Raw genomic sequence first — 27,558 nt, 5'->3', positions numbered from 1 at the left:
CCATATTATTGTTATAAACCAGCATTTTTTTTTATCATTTCATGCCAGTGGAGGCTTACAGCTTTCACGAGTTTGCCCCCTTGTGTGAGCGAGCGAGCGAGCGAGAGAGAGAGAATGCAGGCAGTGAGTGGCTGCTGTGCAAATTAATGCATCAAATTAATGTAACGCTCTTAATACAGTTTTATGGATGGGAATGAGGTTCATGTGATAATGTACTGCACAGACTGTTCAAAGGACGCAATGAACCACATGAAATAACACTGCTGTTTGTCTACTGTCAGAGGGAACATAAAACACATTCCATTTCTCACACTTTCAACATTTTTCAAAAATGTTGTATTTCTGCCTTTTTTTTTTCAAAGCCAATGCAAAAATCTAAAATTACACAGATGCTTTCCTGGTTTTAATGTGTTAATATGGATACTACTTACTATTAATGATACAGATTTCAATGGTTTTGCTGCTTCCCCCCACCCCACACACAAAATATTCATTGGAATAGATAACAGTGTTTGCAGTATGTATGCTATTCCCAACTGTTGTTGTTGTTGTTGCTTAATTGGGCACAGTCGGCTAACTGGTAAACCGCAAACAATTAACTTCGCTAACAATTGACCATCTGAAGAATATTTTATGATGCTTTTACACCATCTGGTGGCTGGCCGTATTAGCAGTACTGTACACGCAAAGGAAAAGGCTGCTCAATTAAGTCCTTGTATATTATCACAATTATTCCACTTTTTTTTATTTTATTCCAAATGTATTAACAATTCCAAAACAGCAATGTGCCTTTGATTACAACTTGGGCTTTTCTGATACCGATTCTATACCAGTGCGCAAAGGAAAAAAAGAAAGAAAACAGAACATGCATAAATACATTGAGAATGAATGCCATTTTGACAATGATATTTTGTTAGCTCTGACTAATATCACACTCTTCACCAACACTGCACGTTGTTGTTTGTCTGTGTATCAATCACGTAATCAATTATGTGATACATATATTGGATTGGTGCATAGACCATACCCACCACATCCAGCATTTTAGGCATTATCGAAGGCATTTTTCTGGTGCTGGTAATAATCGGTATCGGAACAACTCTACCTTTGATAGGGGGGCATGTGTTCAAGCATGCCCATGAATCATAGTGAAACCACAAACCACCCTCACAACAAAACTAGCTCTTAAGATCTCATGGTGCATGTAAGACAAAGCAGGCTAGTGTTTTTCATTACGTAACTCTGGGAGTGCATCTAGCCAAGACTCACCATGTTCTTACAGTAGCCGTCCTTGGGTTTGTTCCGGCATGAGGCACAGCAGAACGGCAGGGGGCTTCTCCGCTTTGGTCCCCATTCCACAGTTGAATATATAACATTACAGACTGCAGGGAAAGCTCAAATCAAAATGCTAGAACGGTGGTTCTAAAGCTTTTCAGGCCGTGATTTGAACTGGGGGACCCCCCCCCCCCCCACCCTGACAAGCACTTGGAATTGTAGGAGTTTGACTCAGTTCCACAGCTAAATATTGTGAAAATAGCTGATCTACAAGCTCACAACGATATTGTATATCGGCTATTTTCAAATAAAAAATGTTGCCTATTTTTTATATTATTTGACAATTTGGCCAATGTCACCTGGGGACCCCCCGACCAACAGGTTGAGAACCACTGCGCTAGAAGGTTCAGGGATATAATCCTTTTTCTCACATTGCACGTTAGTTGCTCACTTTGTATTGTTTGTATCAGTGAGCATATTGAAGGCCTGATAACATACAATACAAAGCTGCTTATCAAACAACATCTATTTTATAGATAAAGCGACAGAAGTGCAATTCTTTACATACTTTGTTTAAAAAAAAAAAACATTACGTTTACGGCTTTAATCAGTGTGTGTAATTTCAAGTGTTGAGGATGTCATGTAGTGGTAAAAAGTTCTGAATAGGCTCTGAGCTTAACTGTAGTCTCAGGTTATCCCAGAAGGTGGCGATGCATACCCATTTCCTAGTCCAGTTAATTTCCCCCATAGCTTCATTTGATTGGCTTGGCAGCATATTTGAACAGGAAACGCATGTGAAGGACATGTGTTTCCAGGAGCCTCTTTTCCCCGTGTCTCGCCCAGGTGGACAGGGTTTTGAGATTAGGTTTAGGTATAATTTCTGTGAGGTTAGGGTTAAGGTTAGGCATAGTTTTTGTGAAGTTAAATGTTAGGGTTTAGGCGCAACCTGGGCGACACATCAATGAAAGAGGGAGTTTCCGGTTCAAATCTACTGCTGGGCCAATCAAATTAAGCTATGGGGTAAATGAACTGGAACAGGAAACGGATACACCACCGTCTGGAAAGCCGGGAGTACAGTTATGCACAGAGCAGATTGGTCCACATAGGTGATTTGATCAAAAAGTGTACGTATTCTACTGACTCCATGGGATCCCTCTCATTCAGGGGTTGCGAATGGCCGGCGCCGCCAAATAATCCTCTTTTCAGAAGTAGAGGCGGTCGGATATGGCGGCTGGTAGGTGAGTCATCGCCTGCACTCTAATCCACCAGTTTGGCTCCTGGGGATTGTAGCGTGTGTACGGGCGCTTGGACACGATGGCATCCGTGATGTCCTCCAAAACGGGCATCGCGTCCTTCTGTCCGCTGTTGCAGTAGGACCGCATCAGGGCCATGTGCTGGTCAAAGTGGGTCTTCCCGTAGTCCTCCTTGACGGTAGGGGGCGCCTCGCTCCACAGCTTGGTGGCCGTGTTCGCCACGATGTCCCGCGTCAGAATGCCCGTGGCCACGATGAAGTTCCCCGGTTCGATGATGGACACTTTGACTCCCCAGGCCTTCATCTCATAGCGGAGGCAGTCGGAGAACGCTTCCACGCCGTATTTAGAGACGCAGTAAGGTGAACGCAAGGCGTTTCCCATCCTTCCGTACATGCTGGCCAGGTTCACCACACGGCCTGCAATTCAGACACATGTGTCATCAGGAAAAGGTAAACTACTTCATAGAGAGCTGTCCCTGATACCAATTTTGAACCGCCTGTCAGGCATTAAAGTCCATAGTTTAACTGACTTTAGACAAAGCATTCTTTAATCCATTGCCAGGCGCTTTACTAAGCTGAAGGAATGATTAGCTCCACTGTTTGTTTCAGTCATTCCTTTATAATGATTTTTGTTCTGTAAATCTTTCAGCATTCATCATCTGCGTCACTGAATGGGAAATCAATAACAATCTTTTAAAAGAAAAGACCCATATGAGAAGCAATGCATTAGTCATTTGCCTCAACAATTAACTGTTTCACCTGCATATTTACCCTTGATAAAGAGCACTGACCTCTCACCCAGAGGAACAGTCCTTGAATATGTATCTATCTTAGTAATGATTTGTGCACAGTGTTCTCCTCTCTGCATTGAAACATAACAAATAAAGGAAAAACTAACATCAAGTATCAAGTATCAGTAACTTTTTGGGCCACCAGAAGCAGCCAGAACGGTTTAATTTACTCTACTGGAGTGATGGAACACCATTCTTCTTAAGGATATTCCCTCGTGTGTAATGGTGGTGGGGAGCGCTGTCCAACATGTTGGTCCAAAATCTCCCATACTATATGTGTTGAATTGGGTTCAGTTCTGGTGACTTTGAAAGCCATATAGCATGATTCACATAATTTTCTCATCAAACAATGCATTGACACCTGATGTCCTGTGGGTGGGGCACTGTCATCCTGGAAGAGACTACCCCCTTCAGGATAGATATGTTTCATCATAGGTTAAAGGTGATCACTCAGAATAACTTGGTATTGATTTGCAGTGACCCTTCCCTCTAAGGGACAAGTGGACACAAACCATGCTATGCTAGGAAAACGCCTCTCACAGCATAACAGAGCCACCAGACCCCATCACAAATAGTATCACACTGTTAAGGACTCTCTAAGAACAACAGGTACTGCCTGCAATATTGCCACAGCTGTATCGTAAGAGCATGTGACAATAAAAAAAACGTAAACTCGAACATGTATGGTTTCCAACTGGTTTGACAGAATTCCTTTTCACTGCTCATTGAAACCAAGCAGCATGGTTCCTTGTGCCGTAGTTAAAGTTAACTTTGTACGTTACTTTCAACAAAGATTTTAGAGAAACTGGAAAAATATCCAACTTTTTCTTTTGAAATTAACATTTAAAAATTCAACACATCACGTCTTTTAACTCTGGTACGTTACAAGGTGGCAAAGATAATGTACAATACAGGGGATTTTCCAGATGCTGACCTTTTGCCCGGCGGATGAGGGGCAGGAGTGCTTTGGTGACCCGGACGGTGCCCCAAAGATTGACCTCTGACACCTGCTTGTAGGTGTCCATGGTAGTGAACTCTACTTCTCCAAATGTTGATATGCCAGCATTGTTCACTACAGCCCACAGACCTGGGGTGAGAAGAGCAAGAATGTCATGCAGGAAACAATCTCATCACAATTGTGTCCAAAGGGCCACCGATGGCCCAGTGGTTAGGTTAGGGCGCATGCCACATACAGTATAGGCTCTAATGCAGCGGGTTAAATTCCCGAGCCTGACGGCCTTAGCTGCGTGTCTCTCCCTAATCTATCTCTCCCTGTTACCTGTCACTCTTCACTGTGTTATCTAAATAAAGGCAGAGAAGCCACCAAGAAATCGATTTAAAAAAACATCTCTAGTAATCCATAAAAAATGTGATCCCCACAAATTACTTAAATTAAATTGCAGCAAGACCCAACACATTTTCACATACAAATAAGACTGTTAGCCTACAATTAAATACGTATTACAATATCAGCAAGGAGACATTATTAATGAAACGCGTGTTTTGTTAGCCATTAACCCATTAAGCATCTGTGTCATTTTAGATTTTTGTGTTGACTATTAAAAAATAGCACAGCGCGTAACTTTGTGCCGAGCTACGAGATTGTACATCTGCACATATATTTTTTTTTTAATCTTGAAAGTGTGAGAACTACTGATTTAGAAATCATTTGTAGAATCAGCCTCAGGTCTTAATGGGTTAATGAACAAAGGTGGTGTTGACAGTATTTTTTTAACCTTTCTCTGTGTCCTCCAGGTTGTTGTGAACATATTCTACAGCCTGGTTGACTTGCTCCTCACTGCAGACATCTAGCTGGACAACCTTCATACGATCCGAGTGAAACTCCTCCAAATCCTTGGCCCCCTCTCCACCTTTATCCTGTAAGGATGACACCACCAGTAGAGTTGTTCTGATAAACCGATACCAGTATTGGAAAAGCTGCCGATACTCCCTAAAATGCTGGTAACGGTATCGGCGAGTATGCCAGTCTATGCCAATGCGATACCAGGTCATTTATCACACGATGATATTTACTTTACAGAAATATTTTGATTGCTTCAGTTGATGTTGCGCGACTGTTTAATACTCTTACTGTACTATTTACATTATTATTTTTACTAAATTGTAGCTGCACTTTAACAATTATTAATGGACATTTTCATCTATTCCTATATCAGTGGTTCTCAAACGTTTTAATTTCAAGAACACATGGAACCAAATGGACCCTTACCGTCCATTTATTATTATTTCCTCAAATGCAAGTTTTAAACGTTGCAATCTGAAGAAGGCAAAGCAATTCAACCTTCTTGTGCAGTCATAATCAATGGAACTTTGATTTGGAACTGATGATCACAGTTTCACAAATAGACTTCCATTTCCCAGAAATATAGGTATAGTATCACATCATTCCTTGATCCAACCCACCCAACAAACAAACTCTTCATTACATACTGTAATTTCAATGAATAGATATTAGTAGCCTTGGATCAAGACTATCATAGACGTATTTGATCGGTTTTGACATTTGCACATCTATAGATAGATGTACTTTTACTTCTATCTATAGATGTGCAAATGTCAAAATCATGTCAATCAAATGTCAAATGTCAGACTCGATAAAATACACCTATGGTAGGCTAAGATATTAGATACCATAGCCTAGTGGTTCTCAAACTTTTGATGTATCTGAAAAGACATTGTGCCAGAGATCCCCAGAATAAAAGATGTAAAATAAATTGAAAATATGTAAAATAAATTGAAAAGATGTAAAATAAATTGAAAATATGTAAAATAAATTCTAAATTATTCAAAAAATTACCAAACATTTAAAAAAAATTGCAGATATGCAAGCTTGCAGTGCGGCATGAAGTGACGCGCTGTGAGCTTGTAGACTTGCTATTTTTGAATATCCAACATCCAACACAATGGATAAAGTGGTTAAGATGATTGTGATGCTATGTTAACTACTTTTGCTGGGGACCCCCTGGAACCGCCCCCCCCCCCCCCCCAAGGACCCATGGGGGTCCCCGAACCCCACTTTGAGAACCAATGCCATAGCCTACCTTAAAAAGACATCCAGCAAAGACTGTGAAACCCAGCTTATGCAAGTGTTTGGCAAGTGCATGTCCAAAGCCGCTGTCACAACCTGTAATAAACACAGCTTTCCCCTTAACCTTTGAAAGAGAGTGAGAGAGACAATACAGACAGGTCATAACTCTACGAGTACAATTATATCTTTATAGCATAACATTACACCAATAAGCATTGATTGCAACAGGTTTTGTAGAAATAATAGGTTTAGTCCATGAGCCAGACAAGATTTCATTATCGAAAGAGTGGGCAAAACCATACCTATATTAAATTGTTTATAGGGTCAATATAAGTAAATAAATATATGATAACCTTTCCACAGGAGTAGCTTTTTCATATTTATCACACATTTCGTTATTTTCCCCATACGTACGACAGGTGAAAAAAATGACATTTAAAAAATAGTTATCATAATGAAACTTCCCCAGTTGATTACTTACATGAAGACAATGATTTATCGTATTACAAGTTTTCTGAAATTGGATATTTAAATATGCAAATTGGTATGACATGGTATGACAGTCATGTTTCAGGGCTAACTTCGACTCCACTACAATTATTTGACCATTTTAGTTACTAGTTACTTTGTAGATTTAGATTATTATTACAAAACATACATTAACCACTTCAGCCCTATAAATATTTTGGCCATTTGAAAATAGCAGATCTACAATCTATTTTCAAATGAGTTTTTATACATTTTATACACAAGTTGGGTACCTGGTTATATATTTTAACTTGTGAAATGGGACATTCTGCATAATGAGTACTTTCTACTTTTTACTTAACTTTTTAGTCAAGTAAATGTTGATTACCGTACTTTTACTTGCAATAATGAAATGAAGTAAAACATTTGAGTAGGTTTTCCACCACTGTTAATAAGGAGATATAACTAGCAAGTATAGCCCTGCATATAGACAGATCAGTGGTCCAGTTCCAACATGAATTCAACCTACCTCGACCAATCCTCTGGGCAGCCGAGGCATTGCGACATACACCACAAACACCAAGTATATACTAACTATGCACTCCGTTACGTTGGTCTCGGGAAAGCCACACAGTCTGGCCAATACATTAAGCATCCCCGGTAAACCGAAGCCCAGGAGAACCGTCAGAACCACTGAGAATGACACTAGCAGTGCGATTCGGAGGAGTGGAAGTGGAGCCATCTTGGTGACTTGTGTTGTGTTTACTTTCCTGCCTGAAGGCTGCAGGCTGCATGGCGTTGCGCTGGAAGAGGAGGCGTCCACATTGTTACGTTACACCCCCTAGAACAGTCGTTCTCAAAGTGGGGTCCGGGGACCCGCAGAGGTCCTTGGGGGAGTACCAGGGGGTCCCGAGCAAAATGTGTTAATATAGCGTCACAATCATTTTACCACTTTATCCATATTTTATACTTTGGCTATTCAAAAATTGTAGCTGCTTTAACAATTATTAATGGCCATTTTCACCTATTCCTATATCAGTGGTTCTCAATTTTTTTAATTTAAAGGACCCTTTGTACACTGGAACCAAATGGACCCTTACCGTCCATTTATTATTTTTTCAGTTTTAAACGTTGCATCTGAAAGAAATGCAAGTGCAATGAGCTTGTAAATCTTTTTTTTTATATGTGCATTTGTGCAAATCTTGATCCGATTAGTTTTTTAACACTTCTGGGGGGTCCCTGGCACAAACCCTTTTCAGATGGGGGTCCGCAGCCAAATAAATATCAATTTGGGGGTCCTTGAGATCAAAAGTTTGAGCACCACTGCCCTAGAATACCATAGAAGTAGCCTAGATCATGTATCCACCAATAACCAGTTTTGACTTGCATGCCGGGATCAAAGTTACTATTTTATGATAGGTGGGCACTTATAGGGACATCTCATTGTAAAATTGGCTATTTTGTCCCAAATGTAAAAAGAATAATTGAAAAATTGTCATAATTAATGTAAAGTATACATGATGTGAACATGCAGGGTCATTATCAGACTTAATTTTATCCTTCAACTTCTTGTTTAGGGCCTAAAATGACTGGATATACAGGTTTTGTAGCCATTTGTAGAAATATAGACCCAATTGTCAAATGTTCTAATCATGTATACTTCATTCAAAAACATTTTCCAAATATTTTATTTAATAACATTTTGGAAAAACAATAGCACCTATAGGTGCCCATCTATCCGGTTACCGAAAAAGACCCATAATTGTATTGCAGTGAATTTGCTGAGGCTTAAATTAGAATACTGGAATGGGTCTTTTGCTTATTATGCAATAAAAGACAAGTGAGTTATTAGCATAGAGTTTAGGTTAGCCCTGGGTGATCCGATATACAGGGATCAGGATGCAGTAGTATAGCCTTCAACCAATAAAGCAGGCAAGGCAACTACAAAATCCATGGCCACTGGATGGCAGTGATAGACAACCCACTGCTACAGATAGTCAAGTCTGCCATTTCCCTTGCCAAATAGCCCATCAAGAGGACCATGTCACAACACAAACAACCCATCTATACCTAGGAATTACAATCATAATGTAAAATACTTTGATATTAGATTATTGTACTTTGCAATTTATCACTGCATTTTTATATTGAACTCAACCCATAACCTTTGTAGCATGTCTATACCATTTCACACATACCTGTCCTGCATGTCAGTGGTTCTCAAACTCCGGGTGAAGAGACTCTCCCAGGATCCATCATCCAATATGCAGGAACCAGGATGCAGTTTAGCCTACAACCATTAAAGCAAGAGAACTACAAAAGCCATGGCCACTGGGTGGCAGTGACAGACAGAGACAGCCCAATGCCACTAGTACAAGTCTGACATTTCCCTTGCCAAATATCCCATCTAGATAAACATATGTCACAACATATGCAAACCATGTAAATATTGCATTTTTATATTAAACATGTAGCTTTCCTTTGTAGCACTTTGATGCCATTTCACATCTATACCTGTATGTCACACATAACGACACCTATGGCATTACCTCTAGCAAATCACCAGTGCTCTTAAGAAAAACAACTCAGGCAATACTTTGAACTACTTTAATTCTGCAGGTGAAAGGGTCTGTGATACAGGCAACATCTGGGTGACGTAAAACAGTGGTGAGCTACAAAATACAAACCCAACTTAACACCGTGTTGAAGAACAGAACAAAAAAAAAGAGAGGCTGGAGTGTAACAGGCACTTGAGAGTCTAGAGTACGATAAGGCCATCTGAAAACCTATCCTGAGGCCTTCCGTTTGAACAGACGTGCTGTGTAGACAAGGCTTTCTACATATAAAAACAAGGCAGGTGTTAGTTTCAAGGGCTTATGTTCAGAGGCTTGCTAAAGGTGCTTACAGTACTTTACTGAATGAATAGTATAAAAAAAATAATATACATGTAAATGTTCTGCAAAGCATACTCACACTGAAACTGAAAGAACCATTATGTCTGTAGAACTGGATATAGCCATGCCGATTGAAGTGCAATAAATAATACGTTTGTCAAAGTGTCTTGACTCCATGTAAAAACTCCCTTTATATACCAAGTCAGAGCTCATCTGATTGCACTTATTCATTATTCACATTTTGTGAGGGAGGTGACAGCATAGAAAATCTAATTGCAATTAGATAATAAAATATAATTGCAGTTGCGAATACCGTTTGGCCTGATCTTATTTGCCCAAGTGTGCATTAGATGCTAATGACAGGCTCAACAAAGTGCATGATGGATATGATTCAAGCTGCTTATCATTCCATAGCTACATTTCTAGTACATTTCTGCGTTGGATCGTCTTTTGGAGTTAGGGAGTGCTCGTTATTAAAGGACTGAATCAACCAACTGGAGAAATGGGTGAAGAGTAAAGCCTAACATTGCATTGCAGCAGGATTTTAAAAAATGAAACAAAAAACACCTATTTTGTTAAAACACAAGTGCCCTTTTGATGAATGTCCCACTTTATTACATGTTGAGGAAAGCATCAAGCTTTTTCTGGATATTGTCAAATGAGTCCATTCCCATGTAGTCCGCCTGTCCCTGCTCCCATAGCTGTTTCCGTTCCGCTGACGACATGAGGGGCTCAGCTGATGCCTGGCCGCTCGCCTGGACAAAACAGATGATGCACAACAGTCAGAGAAACAGTACACACACCGAGACAATTCAATGAACACAAAGAAGACACAGCCATTGCAAGCCACTCATCACCAGCAAAACAGTACTACAGCTGAAAGCATTTTTTGATTTATATATATAATTATGAATTATCCATAGAGCAGCAATAGCGCACCGACAAAATGTTATTAACGGTTAAGCCATGACAACCATGTCTCTCTATACAGTACCTGTCCACTTTTAACAATGAACTGCCCATTGTCAACAATGACCATGTCATTCAACGGGTCAAAGAACGTCAAAGAATTGAACTATCAGATGAATGAGAAAACAGATGAGACATCAACATTCAAAAGACCAAACCTCATGGAACAGAAAAAACCCTCACATTTCGATGAGAAAAATAAGTGACAAAATAAGAACACAAAGTAACATGTTACAAAGTATCCTACCGTTTCAAACAAAACAAAATCAGTACATATTCAAATGTAAAGATGCACATTCCATTTTTGTGTTTATTTAAAAAGGTGTTCAAGTGATTTTTTTTAAGTGAAATAAAATAAGGTTATAAAATCCAAAACAACGTTCACACTATGATCCGAAATGTCTTCTATCCATTTGTATAATGCTGCGGTCAATACACAGCTTAATTTTGAAGGAAATAAAACGTTTTAATTCACTTCTGGTTCAAATCGTGACGTGAGCGAAGAACGCACCTGGGCGTGCCTGTGTGGTTCAACTGGAGCTCATTCACACGCACGAGCGCCCAGGCGCGGGCGTACGTCGTTCGTGCAATGAGACGGAATAGCCCGGAAGTGTTTATCATCTTCTTCTATGGTAACATTTTGGAAAGGTAAACAACGCAAGCCAGAAGAGAGCCATTTTAGAGTTTATTATCAGTTCTTGATATTGTTTTGCTGTCGTCAATGAATGGAAGTAAAACTGAGGCCAAGATTAAGTATTTTCTTATTTTGTAGGATTCTTAATTCACCGTAAAAAGAATGTTATGTTATACAAACGAAAAGTTTCCCTGTATTGAAGACATCAAATGGTAAGTAGACGATAGAAATACCGTTAGTCATTTCTTGGGTGAACAACTCCTTTAAGTTTAAATCACTCTATATTGCAATAATAATTTCTTGTTTAGTAACAGGTGCTCATCTCTCTAGCCATTTGGTAAAATAAATGTTAAGGTCGGGATACAACTGTTATCCAATCAGGAGAAATAATTCATACAACTGGAACACTATACTATTGAAGGCAGCTGATAAGTGATCTTTGTGGGGTTCTCTATCCTGATTAGATAAAATTGGTGAGAGATGAAGAGACCCCTGTTAATGAACAAACGATGCGATGCGAGAGTGCGGTCTAGCCAACACCAAATCGGGACTCCTGAGTCGCTGCCCTCCACACTCTGCCATCTATCATCAGGGTCTTGAGCTCTACAGTGTTAGTGAAGTTGTCATGCAGATGCGCAGCTCCGTGAACAAACAACTCTTTTGCAATGATCACTATTGGAATATAGAGCTTTGAAAAAAACAAAAAAACACCCTTACAGTTCCATTTTGATACCATCAAAGTTAAATTAACACTAAACGTTTTTATGTATAATATTTACCTCCACACATCCTGAATGGAAAGGCTGCTCTCCATAATGCTCATGGAGCATGGGCACCACAGTGCTCGAGTACAGGGTCCACCAGTCCAGGAGGAAGGTGGAATGCGTGGCTGCCTCCTGCATATCTCCCTTGATCTGTTTGGATTTGGGGTCAAATGTGTAGCTCCATGGCTTTGTCTTCCCCAAGAAATGCACCACCTTGGCATTGTTACCATACCTACAATGAGCAAGATGAACATTAAGACAGTATTCAAACAATGTTTTTTGAGCGACAAGAATGGATGTGAATTATGGAATACAATTGTGGAATTGTCCGTTTGTTTCCAATAAATCACATACTGTATGCATTAGATTAAGGGCCATGTCCACAAATCATTTTTTAGAGCTGCCCCAGCCTTTCTGCCATGCAAGTCTATGGCAAGCGCTGCACAATTAATCACATTTTAAAATCAGGTTAAAAATCACATTTTTGTCTTCCTACGATGAAATTAACATGATCGTGTTGCCCCAGGTTCGATTCCAGGCCACGCCAGCATATGTGTCGATGAAATGAAATTTGTCCCTGAGCAAGACTCTTAACCCCTAATTGCTCACAGGTTCTTATTGGAAACAAGACCGCAAGGACTTTCATGAACGACCTGTTAAAAGGAATTATCCTTATCGTCCGATTATTGCCATTTTTATAATGTGTGCATTATGGTGCGCATAGATTAATGGAAAACAAGAATAGAATGCTCGCCCCAAAACAACGTTTGTAGCGGTCGCCACCAGGTATTAAAAAAAAGAAAGGGGTCGAGTGTGTTTTGGGGCGAGCGTTCTGGTTATCGAACGCAATGCAAGGTAAGTGAAGGCAGGAGGGGATTCAATTGCAGGGATTACTTAATTGATTCCTGCACGTTTAGGACTTACAATGTGGAAGATTCCCGTTCATATTCATAGCAATGTGTTAATAATATTCATCAACGTGAATGTGGAAGGACTGGCTGGAAGCGGCTGCGTTTTTCATCCGTGCACTCAGCTGTCTCTCCTCCCCCTCCACTGGCTAATATTTACACATAATTAAACTTTGTGCCAAAATGAGAAGATCGGCGTTCAGCGCTTCAAGCAGAAAATTGTTGGAAAGGAGCGCAGCTCATCAATGTCACATTTGAGCCTCCTGGCTGTGACTGGTCATTTAGAAGTTCCCAGGACAGATATCCAAAGCCATCCTCCACTCAAAAATGCTTTCAGTGGACATGGCCCCCTTATTCATGTCATTTAAATTTGTAAATAGACCCAAGTGCAAAACTACTTTTCCATCTCTGCAATGGGGCGATGACGCTTTTAACACGAGGCTTACATTGCAGTCATCAGGCTCAAAATTAAACCGTTGGGTCAGCCTCGCTGAGGAAAGGCATTTCTTAGCATGGGCACATTACCAGCCAAAAAGCTCATGTCTGGCCTGGACCGCTGGCGTAGTGGTCCAGGCACCTAGGCTCCAAAGTAGCCCGACAGCGCATCGTGGGTTTGTGTCCCGATCCCGACAGCCTTTGCAGCATGTCACTCCCCATCTCTCTCCCATTTCCTGCCAGACTACTATCCTATCCATAAAAGCCCCCCAAAAAAAAGCCTGTGTCTGGCACTCTGGGGCGTGTGTTGCATGCACCAGAACACAATAGTTCTAACCATGCTGACAACAACCAAAATGTAAGTACTTTTGAAATGGTGGCCAGGAAATGTCATTAACCCATTCTACCCCTCCAAGCCACGAGCTTGTAGGTGAGAGGTTTACTTTTGTGAGGCGTGTGGGGAGGAGGTTTTGCTAGAAAGGCACAGAATAATGACCCGAGCCAAAAGGCCTTGGTGACAAGCGTACAAGTGAAAAAAGAAAAAGGTCTTAAAATAAAGCGCTCTATTTTAGGCCGTTGGTATCAGCTGTTTGGAACGCAATGTGGGGACTGGAGGCTTTGGGAGAGCGCTGTTTGAGCTACTGGTCGCCTTCGCGGCTCTCTTCAGTGGTAACCTGATGTCATGTTATGGCATGGAGTAAACTTTCATGTGACACATGTATCCGCTTACCCCTCAGATTTGCATCCCCTGTCTGAGCAACACTGACAGAACCACCACCAGTACTACAGTGACAAGTCAAAGATGAAAGTGTACAACAAAAGAATATAGCCGTTCTAATTTAAATGCTACAATTCCATTTATTTTGGTGTATTTGCTTCGTTTCCATATAGAAGGACCTGGTCCAAAGAGGGCTCAAGGGAGCCGAAAAGGGTGCCATTTTGGCCCCACTCTTTTGGTGCCATTGTGCTATGGAAACAGGAGATATGGGGCGTGCGAGGTGGAGTGAGGCGATAAGGAGCGATGCGGTGTGGTGCTGTATCGAAACGCGTCATAAGTGTCTCTCCCTTTACATTTTCCGAGTTTGCTGTTAGAACAGGGATGAGGAGATCATTCTCCTCATCCATATTTTTACTGTTTAAAGCTCACACATCACCAGCTAGTACGTGCAAATGAACACGGGACTACTGTAGTTTCACAGACAAAACCATTATTTTTCAGGATAAACAGTACAGAGCACACTGTACCTTTGTCTATCCTATATTAATATTGCCTAGAGGGTCGGTGGACGGACGGTGGCAGACAAACGTAGCATGCAGATTTGCAAGGCGCACCGTTGCTCCCATCTACACCAAACTTGGCACAAACACTGTTCAGGGGTCTGCCATCAGAGTAGCCGCCACCCCCCCCCCACCCAGGTACCCCTAGGGGTACCACAGGCGCACGGTTGCTCCAATCCGCACCAAACTTGGCACAAACACTGTTCAGGGGTCGCCATGAGAATAGTCACACCAGGGGCCACGTCAGGGGCCTCCTAAGTTGCAGCGTACATCTTTCAAAAGGTAGTTTATGAAAGATGAAGCGCAGTGTTGCGTAACAGTTGCAGCCTTGCCATATCATTCAGAGGCAGGGAAAGATGAAGCGCAGTGTTGCTAAACACTAACACGCTCAGAAACTCCACCCCCTTCAGCAACTTCACTCGACCCCCATTGAACGACAGATACCCTCAGAGACAACTGGAATAATGTTTTCAGACAAATAAAAGCCTGCATTTCTTGTGACAGGTTGTGACAGGTTTATTTCCCGCATTTCACCTGACCGCAGGTGAAATGCGGGAAATAAATTAATTACATCTATCTATAGGCCTATTATAGCTTTTAAAAGCACGAAATCTCTTCGTGCGTGCGTTTGTAGTATTTTAATATTACATCATTTTCCATCAGGCACAAATTAGCCGCCTACTACACGTGCTTTCGCCGGCAAGGGGTCCTTCCACTTCCAAATAATAACACGGTGGACTGAAGGCAGCTAATGGCTATAGTGAGAGAGAAACTTAACGGAGGATTTAAAACAACATTTTAAAAAATGGGAGGAATAAAGGTTTGGCATGGGAGTGATTTAGTGAAGGTCTTCACACTGCCGACGACTGGATATGTCTTATGAAAAGATGCGATGTGAGAAAGTGACGGAAGACGGAGGGCTTGCCGTTACCATGGATATGTATACAGTCACTACATCGGTGATCGCGACAGTGGTGAGTGACATTGTTTGTACAAGTACGTATCCATATAGAATCCCATGTACACGCGGATTAGGGTGACGAAAAAGCCCATCCACGCCTACCTTGTGCTTGACAATGCGAACTTTGTTTAGCTAGTTTAAAAAAAATCTGGGGAGGTGCCAGAACTAGCGAAAAAAGTTCTTAAAAGCACTGCTGAAGTTCCTATGACGTGTAGATGGTATGGACGTATTGTTTGATTGCTGGAAGGTAAGTGTAGATGGTATTTGATTTATTGTTTGAATGCTGTAAACTAAGTGTACTGTAGATTGTATGGACTTACAGTTTGAATGCTGGAAGCTAAGTGTACTGTAGATTGTATGGACTTACAGTTTGAATGCTGCATGCTACCAAATGAGGTGATCACCCTATCACCTTTGATCGGGCGATTTGATACTAGGCGCTCATAGTTGGAGGGTGATCACCCTCTCACCTAAAAGGTGATAGGGTGATCACCTCATTTGGTAGCATGCAGGGGCCTGTACTGTAGATGGTATGGACTTACTGTTTGAATGCTGGAAGGTAAGTGTACTGTAGATGGTATGGACTTACTGTTTGAATGCTGGAAGGTAAGTGTAGATGGCAATGCTGCTGAGGTTGTAAATGAAAGGGAGGTGTTTCGTTATGTCAGCTGTTGCCCAATCATTGAAGAAGCCATTCAAAACACCTTGGTCACCTCCTGCAGAGGAGAAAAACAGCATTCAATCCACACAGCTCGACTAAGGTTTACTCACTCCTGCAAATTAGATATTTCATTTACAGACTTATAAAAAAGAATGTCATATAATTGTGTAAATATACAGTTGGTGTTGTACAGTATGTCAAATGCAACTCAAGTAGTTCCACAACACATTACTGTACAGTTGCAAGTACTGTATTACATATTACATGTGCTGTAAGTGATAATTTAATTATTATCCATATTAACTAATTCCTATGTATTTTTTAGCGAAACATGCCATTTTCAACTGGGTATAACAAGCGAACGGGAATCGCAATGACATTTTCTTTTTTCACGGAAGCACAGTGAAACCCTCCGTGATTAGCGACCATCAGGAGATCGATCATACTGGAGATAAATATTCTGTGACTACTTGGAAAAGGTAAGAAAATCGCAAAATCCTGGCAGTCTGGGCTTTTTGGGCTATTTAGTGAATGGCAGTGAATGAGTTAAGCCATGCATGTGTACAATCATAACCCACATAATCAGTATTGGTATACAGTGGTGGCTGGCGAGTTCAAAAGCTGGTGAGTAAAGAAATAAAATATAAATAATTAGAAACAGGACAGGCTTGGGCATCTGGAGGTGTAGGAATGTCTGAAAAAAAGGCCATCAGCCATCACCATGACGTCAAAATGTAGTTCTCACACCTCCCTTTCCAAAAAAAAACAGTTCGGACAAATTTACAAAAGTTATCACAGACACTTGTTTTTAGCGATTAATGGCGATAAAAATAATTAAGATTGGCATGCCAATCCCGCTGTCAAAGCGTTAACTTTGATAGCCCCATCTCATTTATATAGAAGATTTCTTTTTTCAGATTATTGGGAGACTCGTCCTCCCTGTCAAACCGCCTTTACCTGTGCACTAACAAAAATCTACGTTAGTTACAGTAAATCAGATTGTGAGATGTTGGCTGACAAAGCCTGTAGATCAGCCAGATTACCTATAGTAGTACTAGGAACACCGACGCGGCAAACAGCACTTGGATTACAATAAATGATTCTGGCAGGTTTAGTGAATGGATGGGCATCTTCACTGAGTGATGTGTGAGTCAGCACACCACACCTGTGGCAGCCAGATTAGTAGATAGCTCTGCTGACACTCTCCCACATCATCAGTCTGCTGAAGCATTGCATTGCCAACGATGACTGGTACTTGATGCGATGTTGAGCATTCAACAACTAAAACCACTAAACTTGTCCAGACAAGCCAATACAGATTGTGAACAGAGCGCCAATCCTACTTTCTTGCTATGACCAGGAAAATGCTTTTTGAAATCTAGGTCAAATGTATCACTTGCAACAAAGTGACTGAAGGTCAACTTGGAGCAAAGTTCAGAGGGTAGGAAATATATGGCCATAGATATATCTAACATAGCATAAGAGGCCATGCATGCGATGCAAGGAGAATAGAATAAAGGGTCAATAGCATTCTGTGACAGAGCAGTGTGAGGGTGACACAATAATATAATACAATATATAAGTAGAACATAGCTAGCAGCACATTTGCTTTATGGAGACCCAACGCACAGGAAGCTTCCCTTGGAGCAAAGTTCAGAGGGTAGTAAATGTGAGCATAGATATCTCCAACACATAGCATAAGCCAGGGGTCAAGCATGTAGGCCATGCATGCAAGGAGCGTAGCAATACACTCTGGCACTCAGGGCCCCGTCTTTACCCCGCCTTACCCCTTAAGCCTAAACTTTAGCCATTTTTTACTATTTTGAAAGTAGTTCAAAAATAGTTCAAATAGCCGATCTACAAGCTCACAACGCGTCGACGTAGATCGGCTATTTTCACTATTCAAAAAGGTTTACAAAATAGTAAAAACATGCCTTCAAAGTTTAGGCATAAGGGGAAAGGTTTGCATGCCGCAAGATAGGGTCCTCAGTGCAAGAGCAGTGTGAAGGTGACACAATGTACTGAACATGCCTAGCCCTATTTTCATTAGACCCCTGCATTCCACTGGTTGTAGTATATCAATGATGGGTATTGTTGTAACAAGGCCTTGGGTTATAAATAGTAAGTCTGGACTATACTGACTAATCCATTATGGTGCTGAGCATTTAATAAGGTGACAAAGATTGATCTGCTACTTGCCCACTGGAGTTGAGTGGTTTGGAGTCTGTACTGCAACATTATGAACTTTTCAGACCATCTTTATTATTGTAGCCAATTCAATGGCAATTGCATTCAGCTGAACAGTTAATACGGCTAACCTGATGAATTTATCACTTACATTTAGCAAGTAGAATACATTTTATTATTAACCAGTTGTGTCTTTCAGCTTATACCCACTAGAAATTCTGCTAAATTTAGCTCATCAGGTAGCCCAGGTTGTGCACCGACTCCAACAAACTCCAGATGAAATTATATTTAGGTTAGAGAAAGATGGTTATGGTCTGTTAGGACGCTGTCTGAGGTTTAACTCAGGTCAAAAGGTATCCCCTGCCCTGCAGCTTTATCATAGTTTTGTATGGTATTGCTGTATGGGTTTTATCTTATCTGCACAACAACTAAAATTTTGACACAGAGTAAGTAGACAAAAAGGTACCATCATATATATATATATATATATATATATATATGATATCTATCTATCTGATTTCAAATTTTTTATCCCACGTTGTAACCCTTATTTCTTTCACCCGGTGACAATTTTCTAAGTGATTCTGGGCGCTACACTCCCCTCACCAGCTTAGGGAGGCTAGGGCCGAGCTCATGCCTCCTTCAATGCATGAGAGCCAACTGAACTTCTTGTCACCTGACAGGGGGGAGTTTCCCCGGTTGGACGTAGCGCGTGGAAGGAACACGTTATTCCAACCAGTTCCCTTCTCCTCCATCAGGCGCCCCGGCTGTCATGGGGGAGGTGGTATAACGACCAGGATTACTACATGTTTTAGTGAGGGTATTAATTACCCTAGGAGACACAGGGAGAACATGCAAACTCCACACAGAGTAGGCTCTTTCGCCAACCCCACCTAGGGTATGGGCACTGATGACGCGGAGGAGAAGACACGACCCCAGCGCCCCCGGCGGGAATCGAACCCAGAACCTTCTAGCTGTGAGGCGACATCGCTACCGACTGCGCCACCGTGCCCTACCATCTTATAATGAGCATTCGTGAGGACCAATTATCTGGAGATAGGTTGAAAATGGGTGACGTGGTCCTTTAATAGCTGGACAGGGCCCCGCTACTGAACAAATACTCTATACTATAGCAATGATTACTAGGGAAAATAGAGCCATTCAACATATATATCCCTTGCATCCTCATTGTTCAAGCAAATCCATAACTGATAATACAAGTTATGGTGTAGAATGCTGAAAGTATAAAATGGTTAATGAAATACTTAATCATGCCACTTGAATGAGTTTGATAATATAAATGCCATGCCATCGATTCAAGAAACTCCTTCACAGGTACATAATATACGGTTCAAAGACGTAAGGTTGTAAAGACACAGACAGTCTGCTGCCTTTCATAATAACACATAGCTGCCATTTTTTCCAAAAACCAAAACATTCCTCTGGGGCTTTGAAAAGTCAATATGGGCTGAAGCATCTTCATTTCGAGGGGATGAGCAGGGCTAGGCAAGAATGCACTTCTCCCTGCCAGTTTCTTTTGGCAGTACACGCAAGTGCAACCACAAGCCTGGAGATACTGCCTCTCTGGGTCACTCCATTGCAAGGAAATTGAACCGAGATTATGCTCATGAGTCATGATGAGTCTGACCAGCCTGTGAACAACGATTCTGTCATCATCCTAAGTGATCTGCAGGGTAAGCAAGGTGTACAGTATAATGGTTGGGCACATCATGTATTGCTTGTAGTGGAGCAGAGCACACATGCTGTAGGCTGCGAGTTGACGGTCCTTTGACCTTTAGCATGTGAAAAGAGCATCCCCGGCTATAAATATGACAGCTAAGACCTATTAGCATACCACACAACCATCAATGTGTCATTCAACTGCATAGATTCTAGGGAGATTTGGAAGCTGGAATCACACTGAAATACTGTCTGTAAAAAATATCTAAATGTATGGCACACACCACAATTTAATTGATGGACTGTCGAGTTGTGACTAAATGAGCAACACGAAACCACACTAGCTTCTCCGTTCTACGAAGACTATTAATAGGGAAAACAAACAGATATTTAAAACAATACTGTCTTTTGTCAGGGGTCCAGTTATTAAAATGGCAGACAGACATAGTATTTGTGCCAAAAAACAAGTCTACACTTCAAAGCAAGGGCCACCATTATGCAAACTAATTGGTTTGTCCAATGAACTCATGCCAGAATCTATTTTGCCATATTAGAATGAAGAACAATTCTATTGTAGTTTCAATACTACCAACAAGGTTCAGACACAGATTTTGGGAGCCAGATTTTATTCTAGGCTGCATTTTATATCTTAAGATCTTGGTCCACGGACAATTCAAATTGTGGGTCCTTGCCATGAAAATGTTTAAGAACCACTGGTTTAACAACATTGGGATAAAATATTTAATAATAAGCAACTACACTTTAGAAACAAGCCCAAAAGAAACACAAACGCCAAGGAACTTCACAGAAAACAAGCCCAAAGTCGCTTATAATAAGCATCAAGCAGACATGGCAAGAGGCAACACTGGCCTTTGAGTAGGTAAATACCAGAGGAGGGGCATTTCTGAACAGTTCAGTAGATTTTCATATATACACACGTTATGTAGATCATTAAAATTAAAATATCTTTACAAAATCTATTAGGATTTTATAATCTGTTGAGGCATAGATTTATAGGAAACATTACTGGAATTAAGTTTCTCTTATGGCCCTGCTTGATGCCCCCATCTGGTTGCAACATGTATGCCAACAGTGTAGAAACGGTGAGACATTGATAAAAACAATGCAGACATTTTATATTATAGAATACATTTCGATACATTCTAAACAACATTTCTTACAGAGCAAATGTAATTTCGAGTTTGCGTTGCTGCCAGTTGAACCAGTTGCAAACTGCATCCTAGTAAAAAGACAACAGTGACTTTTCAACAGTGAGCTTGTTATTCCAAAAGCTGTGCGACGTCCAACTGAAGTGACACAATGTACTTTAGGCTCTTAGGCTCTGCAATTATTTCCAAGGGCTATTGCAATCATTTCCCTCAATTGGCTTTTGTCTTGAGCACCATAGGAATATTTGAAAATCTAGTCTGGATGTCAACTGTGTATGTATGTGTGTGTATATAATATATAGAAGTTCTAAACTATGTTGGAATGCAAAGGTGAGCACTTTTGATCCCATCTGACAAATAAAAAAGGTCACGGATGACTCCACATTTTCAGTGGGAGATGTTCTCTTAAAAATTGGTATGGAGCCAAAATGACAACAACAATTCACTGGTGTGTCTCAGGGGTGGGGTTTGTTGAATGTCAACCAGAGCCCACTGCAAAATGGGGCCTCTCAAATTTAACCTCCACCGCACCCCTGAGAGCCCCCAAGAATAACTCAGCAGGGCTGTCTGTCTGTCTCTGTGACAGGAGAGCCTTGTGTACAGTCACTGGGCTTGATAAAGGCCTTACTTAGAGGAATGATAAACACAGATGCTTTTACATCATATTACCAAGACCTCAAAACCTGGTCAAACCCCTAATGTTTGAAAGAGTCTGAAAGGGGCTGCTAGCGTCCAAACTCTAGCAACTGGTAAACACCACAACTATTTTTGGAAGCTACTTACAGGCACACTTGCAACACAAATCGTAGGCAGACTTGAACATTGTGTTCGATATAGCTTGAGGGAACAAGCTATATCGAACAAAAAACAAGAACTGCAATGACATACTGTAAGAAGAGAAGTGACACAAGTGACAGTGTTGTCACTTCTCTTCTTATGTGACGCTTCCTGGCTTACCGTCAAAGCTGCCGTGTTCTGTACAGTACTGAAGAAGCTTGCCGTATGTCTCCATAGAAGGCCGGAAAACAAACACACCGGAATTGAAGCAGTCGGGCCAGCCAGGATCAGGGGCAGCTGACAACTCTTCTCTGTCAAACAGCTCATCTATATTTGAGACCACCTGGGATGTCCACACAGACAACAAAAACAAACAGACCCCCAACAGTCAAATGATACACATCGCATAAAGCCTGGGGTGAGAATTATTTAAAGCATGCATTTGAAAAAGCTGTAACCTCAGCGCGCAACAATTACTTCAGTCAGCTATTGTAAGAACAATCCATCACGCTCATGCCGGCCAAAAGACTAATATCTCCTCTGGTCATGGGGGGATTCCCCCCCATGTGGGAGTTCCGGGTTCAAATCTAGGTGGTTGCATTGCGGACTTGTCCGGGATTGGACTTTTGGAGGGCGGGGCGGAGGGTGGGGCACTCTGGGGCAGGGTCATACAGGGATGAATGTAGCTGCAGAGTAGCCCTGCCCGAGGCCCAGAGAACTAATATCTATACACCACTTTGGATGCACACTTGATGTGTGGGTTTCCCACAAGGGACACCTGGGTTCAATCCAGGTGGTTACACCTTATCAGATTTTTAACAAAAAATAAAGAAGGGGGCAGACAAAGACATCCAGATTTCTCACCAGTGTGTCTGCATCCATGAAGACACATTTGGAGTAGTGTGTGAGGGTCCAGCAGTGTAGCTTGGTAAAGGTGACGCCCAAATCAGGTCTCTTCATCATGGCCAGGTGAGCGGTGTCCCCGCTGTCCAGCACATTCACGATCCTCACCTCATCAAAGATCTTTTTCAGCACAGACCTAATGGACCACACAGCTCAGGAATTAATAGCTGAATAGTAAAAAAAAAAAAAGGCATCATGGGATGTCCCTGATTGAGAGGTTTCTTACTGGCAAGGATCTGACACATGTGGTCCGATGAGTGCCACCAACTTCTTTGAGGTTTTGTGGTTGCGCAGGGACTTGCCCAAGACCATGGCTCCTTTGGCATAGTTGTCATTCGTAGCCAACGTTACAAAAGCTTGGGCTGTGTAGGGAACAGACATTTTGCATTAGGCTTGCAATGTATTCATCTATTGCACTTTACTGTAAACAAACCATATTATCACACCAAGTAAATCCCCCTTTTAAAATAAAGGTAGCATATAAGATAGGGCTGCTTAATTATGGCTAAAGTGATAATTCCAATTATTTTGCTTAATATTGCCATCATGAATATCGATCGATACATTCTATTAGTGGATTTATCTCCCTTTTCTTATGTCCCTTTTTGCTACCATTACCGGTACCCTATCTTGGACAAATTGTACAGTCTCGACAGGTTGTTGTACCATGTTCTGGTCATTACATCTTGTTGTGTAACATTGAGGAGACAAAAGCAAGATGCAACAGCTGTCCAAATAATATTACAATGTATTGTAGATGTGCAACACTCCCAGCTCAGAAAATGAACAACCCTGAGGCACTGACTGCATGTCTCAGTCAGCAGCCAAGTTTACTCCCCATCTGTGTACAATACCCCACTTTATTTCCTCCTCCACGCCCCCCATTTTGATTGGTTGCTAGAGCCAATGCTTGGCGCATATATCATCAAATATACATGCTGGGAAACGAGCCAATGGGTGATATTTATATATCTTCAAACAAACACACACAGCAACAAACAGAGGGCAATAATTTCAGTCACACAGGCACAGCAGCTCGGGAGGAAGATCACTGAATTCTAACTCCAGTTCTAGTTACATAACCAACCATGCTGCACACACACACACACACACACACACACACACACACACACACACACACGCACACGCCCCCCTCCAGTTCCTATTCAACTACCGGGTTTTAATGAAACAATGTTACATGGAAGTGACAGGGTGGACATACTGTACTGACTGTACAATTAATGCCTTAATAGTAAAGTAATACACGGTCTCGACGAAAGAGAGATTCGCTGGATGGCTCGTGTTTCATGCTAGTGACAGCGGCTGCTGGTCGGGTACATGATGTTGTCATGCCTTCAGGGATTGCTTTTCTTCATCAAGTGTGTTTGGAACAGACTGTCCACTCCACACTATGTCAACTCCACATGCAGACAGACAGACAGACAGACAGGCCTACGTGCGAAAGTCTGTTCCCTCCAGGGGCAGAGGACGCAAACTTTAACTGAACTCTCTGACTTGACTGACACCGACTTCAAGTAGTAGTTTTATTTTGGTCATCAAAGGCAATACAATGCCTTCATTTGTTATCATTGAAAACATAGACCAAAAAAAAGGTGTAGGCTGAAGCCTTAGCTTATTGTGCCTGTGCCTACCCTTTTAACTTTTGAATAACCATCATAGTAAGAAAATACAACATGTTTAAGCAAGAACATGTTGCACTGTCACAGCAGAGCCACGGTTTCATGTTGCACTACTTCCCATTGCAGTGAGTGTGAGGCTCACTTCGGTAAGTTTACAGCTAACTAAGCTAAAATATATATAACACCACTACAAAAGACAGGACTATGAAAGATGGCAGGCAACTTAAAAGCTTACTTTTACTTAGCCCTGATGTGGCTAACTTTTACTGAACTCTCTGACTTACAGTAACTGACACACACTGCTTCAAGAACATGTTGCAGTCACACAGCAAAGCCACACATTTTCATGTTGTTGCACTAGCCTACTTCCCATTGATTACAGAGAGACTCACTTCAGCAAGTTTATACTGCTAAATAAATCACCACAACTCTTTACAACAACTAAATGGGACTAAAGGATGGCTAAAAGCTACATATACTGACTTGACTGACACACACACACACACACACACACACACACACACACACACACACACACACACACACACACTCACTTCAAGAACATGTTGCACAGTCATACAGCAAAGCCACATTTTAATATTGCACAACCCTACTTCCCATTGAAGTGAGAGAGAAGTTTATACAGCCAACTAAGCTAATCTACACCGCTTTACAACAACAAATAAACAGGACTAAAAGCTGGCAAGGCAACCCTAAAAGTGTACTTTAACGATAACTTCTGCTTATAGTTATAGACTCGAGGGTGACTGGCAACATGGCTAATTAAAAAGTAAGGGCATGCAGACTAGCACGTTTCCCCAATGTGTGTCCACCAATATAACAAAGCCAAAACGTGTCTTCTCGGTTAATCGAACAATAACCATATTTAAAGAGAATGTATTTCACGTACCTGCCATGACTGGAGTAGAGTTATTAGTCCTGGACTTAAAATACAGGACAAACAACCTGAGGAGGAAAAAGACCAGCTAAAAATGATAGAGGTGGATTTATACCAGCATGACAGACTGGGGTCACGTGACCGTCTGGACACACCCACCTTTATACTAGGCAGTATCGTACGACGGTGCAGCTTGTCGTAAAAGAACAGATCTACAAGCTGACAGCGCGTCTGCTATGGGTGATAGTTCCAAACATTGGAACTATCTGATTGAGATAGACAGAGCACTTCTACATTCCATTCTTACAATGGGAGTCAACGCCAGTGTCTCTCTGGGGTGCGCATACCCGAACGCACCCCTAGACTACCAGTGTTGCCATGTCGGCTTATTATAAGCGACTTTGGGCTCCTTTTTCTGTAAGTTGCTTTTTTTGGGGGGGGGGGGGGGGGGGCTTATTTCTAAGTGTACTTGCTTATTTACGCTTGCTTCCAAAAACATATTTTTATTTAAATATATATATATATTATTATAAATAAATATTTAGTTTCGTGCCAGGGAGCATTTGTGTTGTTAGAATGTTAAAACAAAAATATTCCACATTGTATTGCAAGAGTTTTTGAAAATAGCAGATCTACAAGCTCATGTAGCCTATAGTTGCTTCTTTTAGGCTTGTTTTCCTAGACCTGGTTGGTTGCTTATTCTCTCACAAAATATGGCAACACCACCCTGGCCCAACTGAGCACAGGTCCACTCCTCCTTGCTAAATGCCAACAAAGGTCACAGAGTTTAACAGTGGTGGTGGAAGTACTCACATTTTGTACTTAAAGTAAAAGTTGTAGAAATACTCCATTACAAATAAGTCCAGTATTCAAAATTCAAAAGTAAAAGTACAAAAGTATTTTTCATTTTGCAGAATGTCGCATTTCACAAGTTTTCAAATGTATAAAATGTATTAAAATATTTTGAAAATAGCAGATCTACAAGCTCACAACGCGTTGCTTTTTTTGACGCGTTGTGAGCTTGTACATAGGCTATTATCAAATCAGGGCTGAAGTGGTTAATGCATGTTTTTAATAATAATCAAAATCTACAAAGTAACTAGTAACTAAAGTTTTCAAATAATTGTAGTGGAGTGAAAGTACAATATTTGCCTCTGAGATAAGATGTAGTGGAGTAGAAGTAAAAGTATTGAAAATCGGAAACACTCAAGTAAAGTAAAAAATCCTCAAAAGTGTACAGGAGTAAATGTAGTTACTCTCTCTTGTTTTTCTTTCTTCAAGCTATCCCTGCCGCTCAATGTCTCAATGTGCAATAATTATTCAAAGTAGCTGCGTGTTCCTTTTAGTTATTTAGTACACATGGACTGTTAAATGTCAACAACATATTTGTACATGTAGTCTCAGTTGTTTACATCAGTTTGCTTTCCTGGAACAGTAGCATAATAGAAATCCTGTGCCATGAGGCCAGCTTATTCAAAATTAAGTTTACAGTCTATCAGGGACAGTCATGTTTTTTTGTTTTTATATTTATTTATTATTATATAGGGACAAAATGTTCTATGCATTATATTTGCTCTGTTGTCGCCATCTAGTGGAACGGAGAACAAATTACACCACACAGATAGATACGAGTCACTACCACTTCTAGAGGTCAGTCTGCTCACTCACATTACATAACAATGAATTATCCTAGTTGTCTGAGCAGACTTGAGGGAAGGCTTAGCATCCAGAGGAGAGGGGAGGTGTAGCCTACTGTGTGTCGCCATTGTTTGTATTTCTTTAAAACTTTTACAGGCATGCTTTTAATGTTCATTTATAAGTTTGGCTCAAAACAGGCCTGAAAATCCATCTATCAGGAGACCACAAGGGGAGGTAACTCAATTTTCCCATAGAAAGGAGGTGACATTCACTGGCGACATTTTCCACTGTTCTACTTTGTACATAGGCCTATAGTGTTTTATATTT

The 27,558-nt window shown here is 41.1% G+C and overlaps 2 protein-coding genes across 4 annotated transcripts; both read right to left on the bottom strand.

Annotated features, from left to right (window-relative positions):
* Positions 1-713: 713 nt before the first annotated feature.
* On the bottom strand, positions 714-7,589 carry bdh1 (3-hydroxybutyrate dehydrogenase, type 1). Its single transcript, XM_084048389.1, has 5 exons — positions 7,365-7,589; positions 6,381-6,491; positions 5,055-5,196; positions 4,253-4,405; positions 714-2,944 (listed from the first exon to the last, which is right to left on the bottom strand). The coding sequence occupies exons 1-5, from the start codon at positions 7,575-7,577 to the stop codon at positions 2,478-2,480; spliced, it is 1,086 nt and encodes a 361-aa protein (XP_083904515.1). The 5' UTR covers positions 7,578-7,589; the 3' UTR covers positions 714-2,477.
* A 1,839-nt stretch (positions 7,590-9,428) lies between these two features.
* gyg1b (glycogenin 1b) lies at positions 9,429-25,731 on the bottom strand. Of its 3 annotated transcripts, none has more exons than XM_084048782.1 (8): positions 25,606-25,731; positions 23,282-23,417; positions 23,017-23,191; positions 22,333-22,495; positions 16,268-16,394; positions 12,112-12,328; positions 10,724-10,804; positions 9,429-10,484 (listed from the first exon to the last, which is right to left on the bottom strand). In XM_084048782.1, exons 1-8 carry the CDS (start codon positions 25,610-25,612, stop codon positions 10,344-10,346), a joined length of 1,047 nt encoding a protein of 348 aa, XP_083904908.1. In that variant the 5' UTR covers positions 25,613-25,731; the 3' UTR covers positions 9,429-10,343. The 3 variants fall into 3 exon arrangements, with proteins under 3 accessions (XP_083904908.1, XP_083904909.1, XP_083904910.1); XM_084048783.1 differs by having other exon boundaries at positions 10,724-10,790; positions 12,113-12,328; XM_084048784.1 differs by lacking the exon at positions 10,724-10,804.
* Between the last annotated feature and the right edge of the window lie 1,827 nt (positions 25,732-27,558).

The sequence above is a fragment of the Gymnoscopelus microlampas genome (genome assembly GCF_963454915.1).
Source record: "Gymnoscopelus microlampas genome assembly, chromosome: 22".
NCBI classification, from domain to species: Eukaryota; Metazoa; Chordata; class Actinopteri; order Myctophiformes; family Myctophidae; genus Gymnoscopelus; species Gymnoscopelus microlampas.
Note: the sequence above shows the minus strand (reverse complement) of the source record. Positions and strands in the feature narration are given on the sequence as shown.